Source organism: Oncorhynchus tshawytscha, linkage group LG14, assembly GCF_018296145.1.
Source record: "Oncorhynchus tshawytscha isolate Ot180627B linkage group LG14, Otsh_v2.0, whole genome shotgun sequence".
Taxonomy (NCBI): Eukaryota; Metazoa; Chordata; class Actinopteri; order Salmoniformes; family Salmonidae; genus Oncorhynchus; species Oncorhynchus tshawytscha.
In genome coordinates, this window is record NC_056442.1 from 42,257,208 (window position 1) to 42,277,834 (window position 20,627).

Sequence of the window (20,627 nt, forward strand, 5' to 3'; positions counted from 1 at the left end):
GTTGTTAATCTAACTGCATTGTCCAATTTACTCTAGTTATTACAGTGAAAGAATACCATGCTATTGTTTGAGGAGAGTGCACAATTAAGAACTTGAAAATGTATTAATAAATCAATTAGGCACATTTGGGCAGTCTTGATACAACATTTTGAACAGATAGGCAATGGTTCATTGGATCAGTTGAAAACTTTGCACATACACTGCTGCCATCTAGTGGCCAACATCTAAATTGCGCCTGGGCTGGAATAAGACATTATGGCCTTTCTCTTGCATTTCAAAGATGATGGTACAAAAAAACCCACTTTTTTTTCTTTGTATTGTCTTTTACCAGATCTAATGTGTTATATTCTCCTACATTTAATTCACATTTCCACAAACAAAGTGTTTCCTTTCAAATGGTATCAGGTCCTGAGCTACAGGCAGTTAGATTTGGGTATGTCATTTTAGGTGAAAATTTAAAAAAAGTGTGGATCCTTAAGAGGTTTTAACAAATTGACAACAGCCTTTCAGCATGCTTAAAGAAAGGGGCACTCAACATGTACTGTACTGACACAAATTACTGATGATTGGTTGAAAGAAATTGATAAGAAGATTGTGGGAGTTGTACTGTTAGATTTCAGTGCATTGATGTTATTAACCATAACCTGTTGTTGAGAGAACTTATGTTTAATGGCTTTTCAACCTCAGCTCTGAATATCAGCTCACGATATGGCAATCTAAAATAACTCAAAGGGTTTTCTTTAATGGAAGATTCTCTAATGGCAAACCTGTAGGGTGTGGTGTACCGCAGGGCAGTTCTCTAGGCCCTCTACTTTTTTCTATTTTTACCAATGACATGCTGCTGGAATTTAACAAAGCCAGTCTGTCTATGTATGCTGATGATTCAACCATATACGTGTCAGCATCCACAGTTAATGAAGTCCTTATTAGTACCTTTTACCTTATTTAGATAAGTATTCAGACCCTTTGCCATGAGACTCGAAATTGAGCTCAGGTGCATCCTGTTTCCATTGATCATCCTTGATGTTTTTACAACTTGGAGTCCACCTGTGGTATATTCGATTGATTGGACATGATTTGTAAACTCACACACCTGTCTATATAAGGTCCCACAGTTGACAGTGCATGTCAGAGCAAAAACCAAGCCATGAGGTCGAAGGAATTGTCCATAGAGCACCGAGACAGGATTGTGTCTAGGCACAGATTTGGGGAAGGGTACGAAAACATTTCTGCAGCATTGAAGGTCCCAAAGAACACAGTGACCTCCATCATTCTTAAATGGAAGAAGTTTGGAACCACCAAGACTCTTCCAAGAGCTGGCCGCCCAGCCAAACTGAGCAATCGGGGGGAGAAAAGCTTTGGTCAGGGAGGTGACCAAGAACCTGATGGTCACTGACAGAGCTCCAGAGTTCCTCTGTGGAGATGGGAGAACCTTCCAGAAGGGCAAACATCTCTGCAGCACTCCCCCAAACAGGCCTTTAGGGTAGAGTGGCTGGACGGAAGCCACTCCTCAGTAAAAGGCACATGAGAGCCCGCTTGGAGTTTGCCAAAAGGCACCTAAAAGACTCTCAGAAACGAAGATGGAACTCTTTGGCCTGAATGCCAAGCATCATGTCTGGAGGAAATCTGTCATCATTCCTACGGTGAAGCATGGTGGTGGCAGCATCATGCTGTGGGGATGTTTTTCAGCAGCAGGGACTGGGAGACTAGTCAAGATCTAGGGCAAAGATGAACAGAGCAAAGTACAGAGAGATCAGTGATGAAAACCTGCTCCAGAGCACTCAGGACCTCAGACAGGTGTCGAAGGTTCACCTTCCAACAGGACAACGACCCTAAGCACACAGCCAAGACAATGCAAGAGTGGCTTTGGGACAAGTCTATGAGTAAAGGGTCTGAATACTTGTGTAAATGAGAGATTTCAGTTTTTTATTTGTAATAAATTTGCTAACATTTCTAAAAACCTGTTTTTGCTTTGTGGGGTATTGTGTGGGGTATTGGGGTATTGTGTGTAGATTGATGAGAGAAAAAAGCAATTTAATCCATTGTAAAATGAGGCTGTAACGTAACAAAATGTGGTAAAGGTCAAGGGGTTTGAATACTTTCCGGATGCACTGTAGTTAAGATGCAGCGGATCCAGAACAGAGCGACACGTCTTGCTCCTTATTGTAGTCAGAGGGCTAATATAAATACTATGCATGCCAGTCTCTCTTGGCTATGTGTTGAAAATGCCTAATTGTTTGCATAGTCAACTTACGCACAGCTCTGACACACACTTACCCCACCAGACATACCACCAGGGGTCTTTTCATAGTCCCCAAATTCAAGAAAGCGTAGAGTATTATATAGTGCCATTATTGCATGGAACTCCTTTCCATCTCATATTGCTAAAATATATAGTCTCTCTCTTGTCCGTTCGTTCTTTCATACAGGACACATGTTATTTTATTCCTGTCTCTCTCTCTCTCTCTCGTTCGTACAGGCTACATGTTATTCTATGCCTGTGTCTCTCTCAGGCAGAGAGGAGTCGTGTGGCCAAGCAGCTGCAGGAGCAAGACCTCCTGCTGGAAGTATCCAGGCAGAACTTCAGGGACACTATCAGCTAAAGTTAAATTGCAGACGGAGCTGTGGGTGCTAAAGATAATACTCATAGCAATTAATCATCTCTATGAATGAGGAATAAATAGGATCTCAATGATAATGCTAGCCACACACATCCACCACATCCTCTCTTTCTGCTCCACACGGAGACTCTGAAGGTTGACCACGCCGGACTTCTGCAGAGTTCCACAGTTGCCCAACAGACAGTTGTCACTCAGTGGGAGCTGTTAGATCGTACCAGGGGAGGTTGTGAGGACAGACAGGGACAGTGCAAAGACTGAGGTGCAGCTGCCATGTCTCTTAGAAAATACATAGCCTAAGAGCACAAGGTTGTTAAAACCTAACTGTGCTTTGCATTGTCTCTTTTTATGGTGTCTGTGGATGTCCTTAAATGTTACAGTATGTTCTTATCTCTGTCTTTTGGTCACAGATGTGCATTGTGGTCACCAAGCTAGAGGGTGAGAGGTGTGCTCTGGAAACGCAACTCGCTAAAGTCAAGGTACTGTACTGCCAAAGATCTCTGATGGGCCTCCGCATTATGAAAAGGGCCTCCGCATTATGAAAAGGGTCTCAGCATTATGAAAAGGGTCTCAGCATTATGAAAAGGGCCTCAGCATTATGAAAAGGGTCTCAGCATTATGAAGAGGGTCTCTGCATTATGAAAAGGGCCTCCGCATTATGAAAAGGGTCTCAGCATTATGAAAAGGGTCTCAGCATTATGAAAAGGGTCTCCGCATTATGAAAAGGGCCTAAGCATTAGGAAAAGGATCTCCGCATTATGAAAAGGGTCTCCGCATTATGAAAAGGATCTCAGCATTATGAAAAGGATCTCCGCATTATGAAAAGGGTCTCCGCATTATGAAAAGGATCTCCGCATTATGAAAAGGGTCTCCGCATTATGAAAAGGATCTCCGCATTATGAAAAGGGTCTCCGCATTATGAAAAGGGTCTCCGCATTATGAAAAGGATCTCCGCATTATGAAAAGGATCTCCGCATTATGAAAAGGATCTCCGCATTATGAAAAGGATCTCCGCATTATGAAAAGGGTCTCCGCATTATGAAAAGGGTCTCCGCATTATGAAAAGGGTCTCCGCATTATTAAAAGGGTCTCCGCATTATGAAAAGGGTCTCTGCATTATTAAAAGGATCTCAGCATTATGAAAAGGGCCTAAGCATTATGAAAAGGGTCTCCGCATTATGAAAAGGGTCTCCGCATCATGAAAAGGGTCTCCGCATTATGAAAAGGGCCTCAGCACTAACAGTGAATATACTTTGTGTCTGAATCTGACCATAGGTTTCTTAACTGTCCTCTGTCCACTTTGCATCCTGTGTGATTGACAATTGGAGGCAGGCACTCTGAGCTCCACCTTGCTGAAGCAGGAGGAAGAGAACAGGAGGCTCATGGGAAAGCTGGCTGCCATGGAGCACCAGCAGGTGAGCGATCCATTCAGTATCTACACACTGGGGTCACATCACTTTAAATCTACCCATAGTGAATGTATAGTGAATGTGTGTTTGTATGTAACATACTTTCTCTATTATTTTCTTTCATTTCCTCTTTCCCCTCACCTTTCAACTCATGGTGTCCTCTTTACCCAAATTGCTCAGCAGCAGGTGGAGCAGATGCTGAAGGAGCTGACAGACAGTAAGAACAACCTGGCCTATGAGAAAGGGAAGCTACAGGTAAGGACTTTACGCATAAAACCAGTGATGGAAGAAGTACCTAATTGTCATACTTGAGTAAAGTTAAGATACTACTTGAGTAAAAGTGAAAGTAAAATACTACTTGAGTAAAAGTCTAAAAGTATTTGGTTTAAATATACTTAAGTATTAATAGTAAATGTAATTGTTAAAATATACATTTGTATCAAAAGTAAAAGTATAAATAATTTCAAATTCCTTATATTAAGCAAACCATGATTTTCTTGTTTCTTTAATTTACGGAGAGCCAGGGGCACACTCCTACACTTGGATATAATTTACAAATGAAGCATGTGTGTTTAGTGAGTCTGCCAGATCAGAGGCAGTAGGGATGACCAGGGATGTTCTCTTGATAATTGCGTGAATAGGACCATTTTCCTTTTTTGCTAATCTTTCAAAATGTGTCAGGGAAAATATATGGAGTGAAGGTAAAGTAGTCAAAAATATAAATTAGTAAAGTACAGATAACCAGAGACTGCGGTGTCAGCCAGACCCTGAGGGGACAACTGGACAAACTGCAGGAGCAGCATGGGGACAAGGTCAAAGGGGTAGTAAAATGGTTACCCAACCTGGGTCCTGGAGAGCTACAGGGTGTATGCATGCTTTTGTTCCAGCCCAGCACTATCTCACCTGATTCTGCTCTTTGTGTTTGTCCTGTAGCTGTGTGAGCTGGAGGGCTGGCTAGGTGTGTCTCGTCAGGGTGGGGGCAGTGTGGCTCAGACCCTGGAGAATATTTTGGCCTCCCACTCCCATCTGCAACACAACACTGAGTCTGTACAGAAGGAGGTGGGGCGACGAGAGCAGGAGCTAGCCTCACTCAGGAGAGATGGGTAGGTGTGTGTCTGTCTGTCTGTCTGTCTGTTGTGCATGTATATATGGGTGTATGTTTGAACAACCAATGTATTTGTCAGACTGCAGGGTCAGAGAGAGATTCAGAGGCTACAGGCAGAGGTGGAGAAGCTCAAAGAAAAACTAAATGGTAACTACATCCATTAATAAGTAATCAACACACATATACCCACAAACAGCTCTTAGTTTTTAATAGTCATATTAGTTTACAAAGATACATTTGATTCTCTAGCTGGAACCCTTGCATAAGGCCCTGGATGTGGCAAGGCTGGACAACAAGAAACTAGCCCAGAGTTTGGAGCAGGTTGTGTTGGCCAATGGCCCTCTGCAGGCCAACCTAGACTGAGCCAGAGACCCCAGAACACCATCACACAGAGGTACAGTGCCTTGCGAAAGTATTCGGCCCCCTTGAACTTTGCGACCTTTTGCCACATTTCAGGCTTCAAACATAAAGATATAAAACTGTATTTTTTTGTGAAGAATCAACAACAAGTGGGACACAATCATGAAGTGGAATGACATTTATTGGATATTTCAAACTTTTTTAACAAATCAAAAACTGAAAAATTGGGCGTGCAAAATTATTCAGCCCCCTTAAGTGAATACTTTGTAGCGCCACCTTTTGCTGCGATTACAGCTGTAAGTCGCTTGGGGTATGTCTCTATCAGTTTTGCACATCGAGAGACTGAAATTTTTTCCCATTCCTCCTTGCAAAACAGCTTGTGCTCAGTGAGGTTGGATGGAGAGCATTTGTGAACAGCAGTTTTCAGTTCTTTCCACAGATTCTCGATTGGATTCAGGTCTGGACTTTGACTTGTCCATTCTAACACCTGGATATGTTTATTTTTGAACCATTCCATTGTAGATTTTGCTTTATGTTTTGGATCATTGTCTTGTTGGAAGGCAAATCTCCATCCCAGTCTCAGGTCTTTTGCAGACTCCATCAGGTTTTCTTCCAGAATGGTCCTGTATTTGGCTCCATCCATCTTCCCATCAATTTTAACCATCTTCCCTGTCCCTGCTGAAGAAAAGCAGGCCCAAACCATGATGCTGCCACCACCATGTTTGACAGTGGGGATGGTGTGTTCAGGGTAATGGCTGTGTTGCTTTTATGCCAAACATAACGTTTTGCATTGTTGCCAAAAAGGTCAATTTTGGTTTCATCTGACCAGAGCACCTTCTTCCACATGTTTGGTGTGTCTCCCAGGTGGCTTGTGGCAAACTTTAAACAACACTTTTTATGGATATCTTTAAGAAATGGCTTTCTTCTTGCCACTCTTCCATAAAGGCCAGATTTGTGCAATATACGACTGATTGTTGTCCTATGGACAGAGTCTCCCACCTCAGCTGTAGATCTCTGCAGTTCATCCAGAGTGATCATGGGCTTCTTGGCTGCATCTCTGATCAGTCTTCTCCTTGTATGAGCTGAAAGTTTAGAGGGACGGCCAGGTCTTGGTAGATTTGCAGAGGTCTGATACTCCTTCCATTTCAATATTATCGCTTGCACAGTGCTCCTTGGGATGTTTAAAGCTTGGGAAATCTTTTGTATCCAAATCCGGCTTTAAACTTCTTCACAACAGTATCTCGGACCTGCCTGGTGTGTTCCTTGTTCTTCATGATGCTCTCTGCGCTTTTAACGGACCTCTGAGACTATCACAGTGCAGGTGCATTTATACGGAGACTTGATTACACACAGGTGGATTGTATTTATCAGTATTAGTCATTTAGGTCAACATTGGATCATTCAGAGATCCTCACTGAACTTCTGGAGAGAGTTTGCTGCACTGAAAGTAAAGGGGCTGAATAATTTTGCACGCCCAATTTTTCAGTTTTTGATTTGTTAAAAAAGTTTGAAATATCCAATAAATGTCGTTCCACTTCATGATTGTGTCCCACTTGTTGTTGATTCTTCACAAAAAAATACAGTTTTATATCTTTATGTTTGAAGCCTGAAATGTGGCAAAAGGTCGCAAAGTTCAAGGGGGCCGAATACTTTCGCAAGGCACTGTAACTAACTAGGACTAATGTGGATAGTGGGGGTTTATTTTAGTGTGGTTTAATTATGTGAAAGCGTACATGGTTACTTAGCATGAATGTGACATTTATGTCTAAATTCTGCATGTCTATCAGAGAGACGGAGCTGGCTGAGGCCAGAACAGAGATTGGTCGATGATCAGAGCATCTGGAATCTATAAAGCTTCAGATAAGGAAAGAGAGGGACTCTGTGAAGAGGTTGTCAGAGGTACTGCACTCTCTCTCACACTCCATCATCAGTCAGAACTCTGAAGTATCATCCGGCCTCTTTTCTCATCACTCTTTATTTCTGTCTTTCCCTTCTATTTATGTGTCTCTCTCTTTCTCTTCAGTTGAGAAAAGCTCTTGAGGACTTGTCATCTAGGTCAGCTGACGTCTCCAGGGCAAATCGGGAGCTGCGGGAGAAGGAGTCTGAGTTGGAGAAAGTGGTGTCCAATCGGAAAGCCCGTCTCCAAAGATCCGAAGACACAGCTCAAGCAAAACCTGGATAACAGAGCCACTCTCGGCAACTCTCAGAAAATAGAAGTATCTACAGCACTGTCTAATATATCAAGTCAAAGTTCGTTGGTCACGTACACACTTTAGCAGATGTTATAGGGGATGCAGTGAAATGCTTATGTTACTAGCTCCTAACAATGAAGTAAAATGTTAAACACAAATAGTCAACAACAAAAAAGTGAGTGCACACAGTTCATCATGCAAATACAACAGAAAGGTGCTTTCCTCTCGTATCCCTTTATCAACTCTCACTTCTAATGCCATGAGTCTGCAGTCCTCTCAGCTTTTAATGCATTCTTTGTTTGGTGTTTCAGTGGTACTTCTTTACCACAGTTCTCCCAAAGTGACTCCATTAAACTCAATGAAAGATAGACTCTAGAGTGCTAGGAAATGCTAAAATCACTGAGTGACTAGTATGTCTTAACTGCCTGTGAAATTCAGAGAATTGTCCAATCCGTAGGAGTAGGAATTACAGCTATTCATTAACTTATTAAATATTTAAGTCCTCACACCCTCTGAGAAAGCCTCTTAGATCTAAAAGCACTATCGGGTAAATGTTTGGTTCTCTAGAGGGGGTTTAAAGACCTGAGAATTTTCTCTGTTGCAGGCACAGACTATTCGCATTTTTCAGGGAAGGATATTTCTAATAAAAAGGAGGTATTGAGTAAATTTGCTGTACAAAAAACTCTTTGTAATGGCGATTTAAAGTCCTCCACCAAAGTTAACAGAGACGTGCAGAACTGTAGCTGGAAAAACACCATCAAGGCTGGAACCATCCAATTTTATATTTTTGAAATACGGTCACGACTTTGCCCTGAGCATTTTTATAAGCACACACCTTATTGAAACCTCTTGGTGGGAATGTTAAGCACAGTTATGTGAACCAAATAACTTTGTCAGACACTTTATGAAAATTGCCTGAGGTGTTTGTCTCAATGGGGTTATTCTGTGTCTTGTCAAAGAGAGTGGTGTTGTCTTACAGACAGTTACCCAGTGGCTATGGGGATGTGTATCTGAACAGGGGATGAGAGTGGTGTTGTCTTACAGACAGTTACCCAGTGGCTATGGGGATGTGTATCTGAACAGGGGATGAGAGTGGTGTTGTCTTACAGACAGTTACCCAGTGGCTATGGGGATGTGTATCTGAACAGGGGATGAGAGTGGTGTTGTCTTACAGACAGTTACCCAGTGGCTATGGGGATGTGTATCTGAACAGGGGATGAGAGTGGTGTTGTCTTACAGACAGTTACCCAGTGGCTATGGGGATGTGTATCTGAACAGGGGATGAGAGTGGTGTTGTCTTACAGACAGTTACCCAGTGGCTATGGGGATGTGTATCTGAACAGGGGATGAGAGTGGTGTTGTCTTACAGACAGTTACCCAGTGGCTATGGGGATGTGTATCTGAACAGGGGATGAGAGTGGTGTTGTCTTACAGACAGTTACCCAGTGGCTATGGGGATGTGTATCTGAACAGGGGATGAGAGTGGTGTTGTCTTACAGACAGTTACCCAGTGGCTATGGGGATGTGTATCTGAACAGGGGATGAGAGTGGTGTTGTCTTACAGACAGTAACCCAGTGGCTATGGGGATGTGTATCTGAACAGGGGATGAGAGTGGTGTTGTCTTACAGACAGTAACCCAGTGGCTATGGGGATGTGTATCTGAACAGGGGATGAGAGTGGTGGTGTTGTCTTACAGACAGTTACCCAGTGGCTATGGGGATGTGTATCTGAACAGGGGATGAGAGTGGTTCCGGACGTAGACACATAAGTTCTCTATTTTATTCTTGTCATGTTCCAGACTCTGTGTGATAGCAGGCCTCCAGAACCACCAGAGTGGGAGAGATGGAGATCCACCATGCAATGCTGGGAGACCAAGAGCAAGCTGGCTTGCATCGCAAGTGGATACAAACCTGGTGGGACACATGCGCTAACACACTTTCACACACAACAAGATGTGCATACTGTATAGTGCATACATACACACAACTAACACACACACACAACTACTGGACCAAGTTACATGGAGAAACCAGCCCCTCACAGTGATCCCATTTATTTATTTAAAACATTTAACACCAAGAAATATGAGCGAGCACGAGCAGCCACATATATGAGACAGCAGCCACATATATGAGACAGCAGCCACATATATGAGATAGCAGCCACATATATGAGATAGCAGCCACATATATGACATGGCAGCTGAATGCTGAGAACTGTGTGTGATGTCATCTTTTTATCTCAGTCTTAACTGTAAAGCTGGTTTTGAACATGCTGTTTTCAGAAAAAGAACTGTACAATTATAACTTATACATAGATTGTTCTTAATTGTAGATTCTTTATACAAAATTATAATATATTTTTTATATCACTGTACAAATGTGTTTTCTTTTTTTTCTCTGACTTGACTGGAGTCACAGTTTGTGTGTACAGCATGTAGATGATTTGTTATGACCGTGGAATATCAGTCATATTGATCCTTCCTTTGAAAGCTTCTTGGCTATGCAGACCAGGCCAGGGGCATTCATCAGAGTTCATCAGCGAGAGTATGTGCTGCATAAAGGAAGGCCCCGGAGTTAACATAATCCAATAGGAAGGGCTCCGAGTCCATAATGTCAAATCGAAATGACTCTCAGTTGAAGTTGTCCAATAGGATAGATGAAGTTGTTCAACAGGACCATGTTTCCATCTTAGAAACACAGTCTTCTTGATAAAGAATCTATACTCTAGGGTGTGACAGTGAGACATGGGGTTGTGAGGAGTTTGGAGTATCCGGTGCATCGAGAAGCATAGTTCACCATGATGTACACTAAGGTAGGAGTAGAGGGGTTAAGGGTTTAGTCGGACTAATCCATGATGTTCCATCACTATTTTTTGGCACTTTGGCCTCTGGACACACTTAGCTACAAATCCTGAGCAAAAGGTCACTATGGATTCCACTCTCATTAGAAAAGGGACCTTCAAAACCGTACAAACACACACATACTCACAGTAACACCATTCCAATGATGTCCACAAGGCCAAGGCCAGACAAGAAACAACAGTCAAGACGAACAAGGACTCCACAGTGGAGACCACTTCTTTGTTCAGCCACTTGAGGGCAGCATGGCAGCACGGTGTCCACTATTTACCTCATAGAAAAGACTCACAAAAACATTGGCAACACACTGATCCCAGTGAGTACAGTCCATACTGGCCACTGTCATTCAGGCAGTACAATCCCCATTCCCAATCCCTTCTACACAAAGTTCTTGATAACACCAACTCTGAACCTGTTGCATTAAATTGGATTTAATAACACTTGACTACTGTCAAAAGTGATTCAAATAATTATAATGAATTGACATCACACAACTCAAAACCAAAAAGGTAATCCCATGATACAGTACATCTGTTGTAAAAAATAGATGTATATCTACAAATATATAATTAAATGATATGCTTAAATGAGTGCTGACCTTTAAATAGGTACAGGTACTCAAATAGGTGCAGGTACTCATGTTGGTGTAAGAGCTCCACAATACTTTGAGCTAATATTCTATAAGAGAATCAGGAGCTCAAGCAGTAGAAAATTTGAGGTGCCGGTACTCTGCTCTGGGGAGCTCCTGCCCAAGTCAAGCACTGGATGTCTACATGAGTAGATAGTGAAGTGATCATGGTTTTGCCTGGTGGTGATGACATTATTTGCTTGCAAATTCTGTGATAAAAGGTAGTCCCAGGATTGAGATGGAAGTAAAAGTGAAACTGAACATATGTCTGATAGGTTGGTTAGAAGAGTTTAGTTCAAGTCACAGGTAAGTTCTAGTTGTTGGTGGGTGGTGAAGTTCAGAGGTCAGTGTTGAGGGGTCACCATACAGAACATTTGTCGACAGGGTGCATGGGGGAACCCTTTGGACAGTGGAACACTCGGGCAAACTCATCAAACTGGGACACGCTGCCAATCACCCTGCAGAGGTAGAGGGGATAGAGAGAGAACGGTCCAATCGGAGAGGGGAGTCATATTAGGTATGGCCTGTGATAGGCTGATGCACATCAGGAAAGTGAGGAAGTGTATGTACCTGTAATGCTCTGGTGCGTGCTTGTCAGTCAGTAGCTGCAGGTATATGGACTGAGACCGTCTCTTCATACACCAGTTCTATAAGGAGAGAGGAGACAGCAGTAAAGACCATAAAGAATATCATCTTTACTCCAACTAAAAATAAAAAGATTCCCAAGACTAACAACAGTCTGTACGTAGTTGTTTGTGTACCTGTGCGAAGGCGATGAAGAGTAGTTGTTCATGTGTGTATTTGAGTCCAGGGAGAGGTCTTTCTGGACCATGTTCTCTGATCCACTTCTGATATGCCTGGAGAGTGGGAGAGAGTGTAACAGAGAATTGGAGAGATGGATGGAGAGAGAGATATATGAGATTTGAGACCTGGGCTTACAAACATACTGTAGCTTGTCATTAGTCCACAGAGATAGTGATTGAGGGCTCTATTTAATCTGTAACACTGAAGAGGATTCTGCTATATAAATGTTAAGGTCATTTCCGATTGAGCCGACATGCAGCGTTTACCGTGAATGCAGTCTTTGCTAGAGCAGGAACATTTCTTTAAAATGTAAATCACGCTGTAAAGCTGATCTTCCGTGATGCTGATTGAATAGAGCCCTGACAGATGGTAATCAATATTGATTGACAGCTAGCACAGCCTATTGGATGATTTCACTCACAAAGTAAGACAGTTTAAGGCCTCCCATATCTGCTATATTCTCCCCCAGAGTCAGACGGCCATTCACCTACAGACACACAGGGGAAAGATACCATTGCAACTCCCATTACAGGTGTGTGTGAGTGTCTAGTAAGCAGTGTAACAAGGTATGCTATGCACCCACCCGCTGGTTGTAGACCGTGAAGTTGTCGTAGAGTTTGACGATGCACTCTGCTTTCTTCTGAAACTTCTTGTATGAATCCTCCGTCCACCACTGCTTCAGGTTGCCATAGCGATCATACTGGCCCCCTAAGAGAAAGATTACATAATTTAGCATGGTGGTCACTATTCAGCCATGCTGCAAGGTACAGTTGTTGGCTATAACCTTTTACTCTCTTAAGTCATTTGACTGATTTCATTGGTTGGGTTAAGGGGAGGTGGGACTTCCATACCTTGCAGCATGGTCTGATAGTGACGACCCACTTAGATGGGGGGGCAAGAGGCTTGAGTTAGGATGACCAATGTGGACAAAAGACATGAACCCCTTATTCAGAACTGATATTACACTGACATTACAGTTTTACTACTGTTAGGCTACCATTGGATTCATGCCCCATTGGATTTAACATTTTTCTAGGACACGTGTAAGACAAAGAAGCGTTCTCTCACCCCAGTCATCATATCCATGTGTCAGCTCATGACCAATGATGGCTCCTATTCCTCCATAGTTCAGAGATCTAGAGGGATGAGGGAAAGAGGGGATGAGCTACTAATCACTTAGCATATGAGGACAACAGCTTAATGTATTTATAATAACACAAACTGAAACTTTTTATCAGCCTGCAGTTCTAACCCCTGTCCTGAAGGGGACAGTAGAATGTTACATGAATCATAATCTGACCCATTGAAATCATACCTAACTCTGTTAATAACTGAATAGAGGGAGAGTTCTGGCCACCTCTCCTTGACCTGGGTGGGTGTAGTCTGGCAGACCATGCAGATGGAGACTGATACGATGCAAGGACTGCCAGAGGCCTGCGGCTATCCACATGACCAAGTCTGAAAATGACTTTCTGACAGGACGTCGATACCCTGCTGAGAGTTGCCCTCCAAACCTGAATAAACTAACTGGCTGAGTGAGGCTTCATTACCTGGGGCCTGATAGCAGCGCTGGACTAGCCTCAGTCTTCATGGCAGGTTAGGGCTACTGCAGTAATAACTCCAGGGAAAGGTACCACGATCACGCACACACATCTAATATCATATTCCATTCATCAGTATGCATGGGTGGATGCAGCGGTCGTTTATGTGGAGTGGTAGTGATCACTTCTAATGGTTTAAGTATGTGAATAAATAATACCGTGCTGTGGGGTTCAGGGTTGCAGTATAGCTGTAATTGTGTTGTGATCATTAAGGGAGAGGAGAATGGTTTGGTGGTAGAATACGAAAGGTAATGTAAGGGGAAAGTAATGGTGTATAGGGATTGTCCTGGACAACTACAGTACAGCGGATGCAGACTTTTATTCCAGCGTAGTAGGCTACTAACTAACGCACTTGAAACAACCAATCAATGTCTTGATTAGCAGTTGATTAGTTGAATGACTTCGAAATGTTCAGTTGTACTCACTGTGGAAACTCGGGGTCGTACAGCGTGGGCTGAAGGATTCCAGCGGGAAATACTACAAGTAAAGAAAGAGATGAGAGCAGAAGATAAACAGTCGGGTAGATAGAGGGAGAGAAAGGGAGGGAGGTAGGGTAAAAAATGAGCTCTTGTGGCTGATGGCTGTGTTTGTCTGGCTCTCTCTGTCCTCTGCTGCCTGCTCTGTAACTCACCATTGATTTCTCTGTGAGGTAAATTTGATCCACGAGGCAGACGCAGACACCAATAGAGGCCAACACGGGTGGAAAAGTGAGGGGCGATGACAAAGTGTGTGTGGGGCGGAGGAAAGTGAGGGGAGATGACAAAGTGTGTGTGGGGCGGGGGAAAGTGAGGGGAGATGACAAAGTGTGTGTGGGGCAGAGGAAAGTGAGGGGGGCCGGTGTAAGTAAGTAAATGCAGAATACGTGGGTTAGGGTGTGTGGGTGCCTCGTCACATGGATGGACCAGAAAGAACAAGAGGGAGTGTGTTATCTTGAATATACTGAGAGCATTGATGTGCATTGGGATCACACACTGACTCACCCATTTGATTCTTGTTTGGGAGATAGTAGGCATTGAGGGCCTGAGGGGGAAGGAGCCACCTGAGAGGGAAACAGTCAATCAGGGGTTTATTAATCCTACATTCACTAAACATCTTCAGACAACAAGAGACACAGACCCTTCTCAAGTGTCACAGGCAATTTATCTCAAAACTTGAGATATTTTAAGGTGAAATCATTCAATATTTTGTCCAATATTGAGAGTTCCTGTCTGCACAAGAAAACAGTCCCTTAATCATAATCTTTTTAAATCCAGACACATTGATTTGTGTAACTTTGAAATTCAGAGATGCCCCTGTTCTGGTGGGAAAGACAAATGGCCCTACGGCAGCGGAGAGATGGGGACACGGATGGAGGTATGAGGACATGTTTTCTCTGCAGAGGGAGATACGAATCATGAAAGGAGTGTATTTGTGATAAAGGAGGAAGACATGATTTGGCAGTACAGGGTGGAGGGCTTCAGCTTGTTTGGACACAAAATCAGTTTTGAGTTCTGTCCTAGGAGCACATTTTAAACAGTCACACAAAAGACAAGCTTATGGTATCTTCAATCACTTCTATTACGCTTGTCATAAAATGTCATGTTTTGTGTCAAGAGGTGCATATCATTTTGAATCTGTGTTTAGTTGTGTTATTGTGACACTGAACATCTGGAGCAGTTGAAAGCATCACTCACGCAGTCTTGTCCACCTGCTTGTGGATCTTCTTGACAGACATCTTGATGTTGAACTTGATGCTGTTGAGGATGTTTTTGAAATAGGTATTTTCATCCACATCAAACTGGAGAACAAATAACAGGGATGGAGAGAGAGTCAATAAGAGCAATAGGGGGAGAGAGAGTACGTCTGTGAGGGAGTAAAAGTTTGACATTTTTTAATGTTTTTTTAGGGGGTGGATCAGCTTTAATATTGCGGATAGATTGTCACTTCCATCAATGTAATTGTCTACATCATTTCCAGTCCCCCATATATTTTGGGGATAAATATATATTTATATACAGTACTGTGCAAAAGTTTTAGGCAGGTGTGAACATGCTGTAAAGTAAGAATGCTTTCAAAAATAGACATGTTAATAGATTATATTTATCAATTAACTAAATGCAAAGTGAGTGAACAAAAGAAAAATCTAAATCAAATCCATATTTGGTGTGACCACCGTTTGCCTTCAAAACAACATCAATTCTTGTAGGTACACTTGCACAAAGTCAGGGATTTGTAGGCATATAGTCAGGTGTATGATTAAACAAGTATACCAAACAGGTGCTAATGATCATCAATTCAATATGTAGGTTGAAACAATCATTAACTTAAACAGAAACAGCTGTGTAGGAGTTATAAAACTGGGGGAGGAACAGCCAAACTCAGCTAACAAGGTGAGGTTGCTGAAGACAGTTTACTGTCAAAAGTCATACACCTTGGCAAGACTGAGCACAGCAACAAGACACAAGGTAGTTATACTGCATCAGCAAGGTCTCTCCCAGGCAGAAATGTCAAGGCAGACAGGGGTTTCCAGATGTCCAAGCTCTTTGGAAGAAGCACAAAGAAATGGGCAACGTTGAGGAAGGTAAAAGCAGTGGTCGGCCAAGGAAACTTACTGCAGCAGATGAAAGACACATCGTGCTTACTTTCCTTTGCAACCGGGAGATGTTCAGCAGTGCCATCAGCTCAGAATTGGCAGAAAACAGTGGGACCCTGGTACACCCATCTACTCTCCGGAGAAGTCTGGTCAGAAGTGGTCTTCATGGAAGTCTTGCGGCCAAAAAGCCATACCTCCGACGTGGAAACAAGGCCAAGTGACTCAACTATGCACGAAAACACAGGAGCTGGGGTGCAGAAAATGGCAGCAGGTGCATCGGACTGATGAGTCAAAATGTGAAATATTCGGCTGTAGCAGAAGGCAGTTTGTTCGCTGGAGAGGGGTACACAAATGAGTGTCTGCAGGCAACAGTGAAGCATGGTGGAGGTTCCTTGCAAGTTTGGGGCTGCATTTCTGAAAATGGAGTGTTTGTTCTGCTCCTCAGGCAGGCAGATACAGTGAGGCATCTGATTGGCAAATTTATTCTGCAGCATGACAATGACCCCAAACATACAGGTTCCATCTTCAGCAAGAAGAACAAGGAGTTTGATGGGGCTGCTCATTTCTGTCTGGGAAATCTGAGGCTGCCTAGTTCCAAAGAAGATCTGTGGTTAGTTCTCCAAGATTTTTGGGCCAACCTACCTGCCGAGCTCCTTCAAAAACTGTGTGCAAGTTTATATAGTTGAATTTGTTGTTTTGAAGGCAAAGGGTGGTCACACCAAATATTGATTTGATGTAGATTTTTCTTCTGTTCAGTCACTTTGCATTTTGTTAATTGATAAATATAAACTATTAATATTTCTGTTTTTTAAAGCATTCTTTCTCAGCATTTTTTCACACCTGCCTAAAACTTTTGCACAGTACTGTATATACATACATACACAAACCTACATACATATATATATATAAACATGCATACATATACACACATACATACATATACACATATTTTTAGAATATGCCTTCCTTTATTATTCCCCAAACCCTACCACCCCTCCCCAACTGGATCAAACTATTAAACAATAACACTTAGGCTTCTACTTCCTACATACATACTATACACATTTTACAGACACAATCTATTTTTACAATGGTCTTATTTGGTTTGTTTTTAGTTTTGGCCTTCCTCTATTTCTGATGTCCATCCAGTTTGATTTCTATTTGCCATATATTTGTAACTGTGCTATTTCACAAAAGTAAAAGTTGTCTCACCCCGTACTCCTGGTCTATGAGCTCTGGTTTGAGGAGGAAGTCTGGATAGCCTGTCATCACCATCATATGCTGCAGCTGAGAGAGGGAAGGGAGAAAAGGGTCAGAGAAAAAAGAGGGGGAGAGAAAGAGAGAGTGAAAGAGAAGAGGGGGAGTGAAAAATAGACTGCAAATATTTAGCTGCCTTAATCCTTCATAGACCACACACACATGAGCAGACTGTTAAAATGGGATTATACTGGAGACCCGTTTGTTTCAGCACGTGCTCTAAAAGGATTAAGACCTTATATTCTGAAATTATTAGACAACATTGTCAGATAGGGATTTAATAAACCAGTATTAGACAACATTCTCAGATAGGGATTTAATAAACCAGTATTAGACAACATTCTCAGATAGGGATTTATTAAACCAGTATTAGACAACATTCTCAGATAGGGATTTAATAAACAGTATTAGACAACATTCTCAGATAGGGATTTATTAAACCAGTATTAGACTGATCCAGAATAAAATAACCCCTGCTGTCATCCTAAATGGTAATACAGCAGGCCTACAGTATATTTTTGGTTATATATAAGGTAGTGTGGAATCCTGACCTTGGCCCTGGCTGCCTCCTTGGTCACCTCATCCATCCAGTCCAGCTCTTGCAGCCGGAGGTCCAGTGAGTGCTTTATGTCCTCTACCAGCTCCTGTACCTGTGGGAAGATAATATGGGTTGGAGGTTAGAGGTCAGTTGTCAAAAGGTTCCATTGGGAGTGGGCCAGAGAGATAGCTATATTGTGTACGCCCAACGCCAAATAGACCCTTCGCCCCCTGCTCCTGCCCCTAGGCACTTTTCATAGATCTGAAACTGAAAGGATGGGTTAGCTGTCATATGTAGGAAATTCCAACATAAAGTGCCTATGGCTAGGTTCTGGGGTTGAGGCTAGGTTGGCATTGAACACAACAGAGGGGGAGAGAGGGGTGAGACAGAAGGAGGAATAGAGGATGAAGAGCTTAAATAAAGAGAAGGGTCAGAGGGGTTAGAGATGCCATTGGAAACCACATCCCCTAGAATGAAGAAGACAATATATAGAGGCAGACTAGAAAAGAGAGGGTTAAGGTGTGACGATGGAAGAGTGGGATGGAGAGAGAGAGAGACATTTTCAAATCTAATTCACCAAACAATTACAGAAAGTAACAAAGAAAGAGAGACAGTCTGTGACAATACAGAGGCGGATGCAAGATGCAAGCAACGATGGTTTAATGAATACAGTTTACAGCAGCAACAGGACAGACAGACTGTACTCAGACGGAATCCGACCCAGGGACTTGGGCGCATCTTCCGATGATAGCGTGCTGAGAAATCCAGGGGAGTGTGTCCGGATGGGTAGGAGGAAGCACAGCAGATAATCCACACAAGATGGGTGAGAGATGAGCACGGACACACGACACAACCTCAGAGAAGTAACAACGATCTGACAACAAGAAACACTGGTTACAGAACATATAAAGGGAAGATAAGTGATTCCAGCTGGCACAGACAATCAGGCCGAGATTGGGAACCACGCCCACACAAACACGGGAGAGAGAGAGAGAGAGAGAGAGAGAGAGAGAGAGAGAGAGAGAAAGAGAAAGAGAGAGAGGGAGACAGTGGATTCATGAACCGTGACACAGTCAGAGACAGAAGGACAGAGATAGAAGCTGCCCTACCTTGGCCCTGCTGTGAGAGGAGAAGTGTTGCTTGACGAAGAGTGCTCCCAGGGCCATGCCAAAGTGTTTGTTAGCCTGGGTGAGACACAGCATCCCCAGCTCCAGCTGACGCTCCGTACCATCAATCTCCCGGGAAAACTCATGGATGGTGCTTCGGAACGCCGTGGACAGGTGTTCACTGAGAGCTGCTACAATCCGCCACAGCATGTAGTTATGGAGAACCCTGGCAAGAGAGAGAGGAGGTAGAGGGAAGGGGGGAACGATGAGTTTTAGTTTTTAACAAGCCTTTTTTGTATAATTAAGGAGTGCCCCTACAGAGATTCAATGTAGAATCCTCTGAAAAAGAGAGAAGCAAAAAATATAGAAGGGGGAAGAGAGGAGAGATGGACAGAGAGAGAGAGAGGGGGAGTAAAGCAAAGGAGATACAAGCAGGTTAGAGAAGAGGAGAGAGACCGAGAGTATCGGTGGGGGGAAGAGAGGAGAGATGGACAGCAAATTAAAAGAGTCCAAGAGTGACTCAGACGAGTAGAAGTAAAAAATAAAAATAAAATTATTGTATTTCATTCATGTATTCAAATGTTATTTTCTCTTCTCAGTAAAGTAAAGTTGTATTTAATGCGTTGAGGGATCCCACAGAATGAACATACCATTCTGTCCTCAGGACAATTGGCCCTGTCTCCTACTGTGAGACTTTGCTCCACGTGAAACACTTTTTGTTTTCTGTTTTTATTTTTTACACGCGTGCTGCATATTAAATCCAAATTGCTTCGGCAAGGCAGCCCCAGTGTCTCGCCAACAAAGCACTTCTGAAGTGAAATTAATTGAGAAGAGAGGGAGAGCGAGTAGAAGGGAGGGAGGGAGGAAGGAAGAAGAAGACTCAGTGTCCTTGTTCTTTTATACCTCTTATAATCAGTACAGATCAGTATGTTGTAGGTGTGGCAGCTTCGCTTGGTTTTGTGTGTGTGTGTTTGAGTTTGTTTACATGGTTGAATAAAAACACCTGTTTATTCATTTGTTGCAGATGACTTGTTTGCAAGGGGCATAGCTAGAGTATGTGTGTGTGTGTGTGTGTGTGTGTCAAAATCTAATCCCAGATAGAGTTGGTGCGTGGGGTGGTGGGAAGATTTAGGAGACCTGTGAGATTAGATGGAAATAGCTTTAGTAAAATGTATTCTAATGATCAAACAATAGCCCTGAATCACAATGGGATGGGAATTAAAAATCATGAGAAGACTGGATTGTAATGGAGCCCATTATTAAGACAGAATACAATGTCCATCCAGAATACCTGCAGACATTACCTTCTGTAATAATGGTCGTACAGCTTCTACCCACAGTCTAACTTCACTATTCACACAAACGCACACAACCACATTCATACACACTTCTCATTGAGGTGAGTGTGAGTGATAGAGTGACAGACGTATGAGCAGAGAGAAAGGAGGGAATGATAGGGAGAGGAGGAGAGGTTGTAAAGAGATGCTGGTGTTGTCATTAATGTTTCAGCCTCATTGGACATCAGCTCATCTGGTTAATGGGATTGGAGGCAGTTGTCTGGGTCTTGTCAATAGAA

At 42.8% G+C, this 20,627-nt stretch overlaps 1 protein-coding gene across 2 annotated transcripts in view; it reads right to left on the reverse strand.

Moving 5' to 3' along the window:
- Window positions 1–9,736: 9,736 nt before the first annotated feature.
- The window catches only part of LOC112267236 (endothelin-converting enzyme-like 1), a 38,187-nt gene continuing 27,296 nt past the window's right edge, over window positions 9,737–20,627 (reverse strand). For both annotated transcript variants that reach the window (XM_042297551.1, XM_042297550.1), the window contains exons 7-18: window positions 19,055–19,277; window positions 17,959–18,057; window positions 17,363–17,437; window positions 15,252–15,355; window positions 14,559–14,617; window positions 14,004–14,055; window positions 13,046–13,113; window positions 12,561–12,685; window positions 12,399–12,464; window positions 11,935–12,030; window positions 11,744–11,820; window positions 9,737–11,631 (exon numbers count right to left, since the gene is read on the reverse strand). In XM_042297551.1, coding sequence (XP_042153485.1) covers window positions 11,532–11,631; window positions 11,744–11,820; window positions 11,935–12,030; window positions 12,399–12,464; window positions 12,561–12,685; window positions 13,046–13,113; window positions 14,004–14,055; window positions 14,559–14,617; window positions 15,252–15,355; window positions 17,363–17,437; window positions 17,959–18,057; window positions 19,055–19,277 — 1,144 coding nt within the window. In that variant the 3' untranslated portion in view covers window positions 9,737–11,531. The remainder of the gene's footprint in view (window positions 11,632–11,743; window positions 11,821–11,934; window positions 12,031–12,398; window positions 12,465–12,560; window positions 12,686–13,045; window positions 13,114–14,003; window positions 14,056–14,558; window positions 14,618–15,251; window positions 15,356–17,362; window positions 17,438–17,958; window positions 18,058–19,054; window positions 19,278–20,627) is intronic.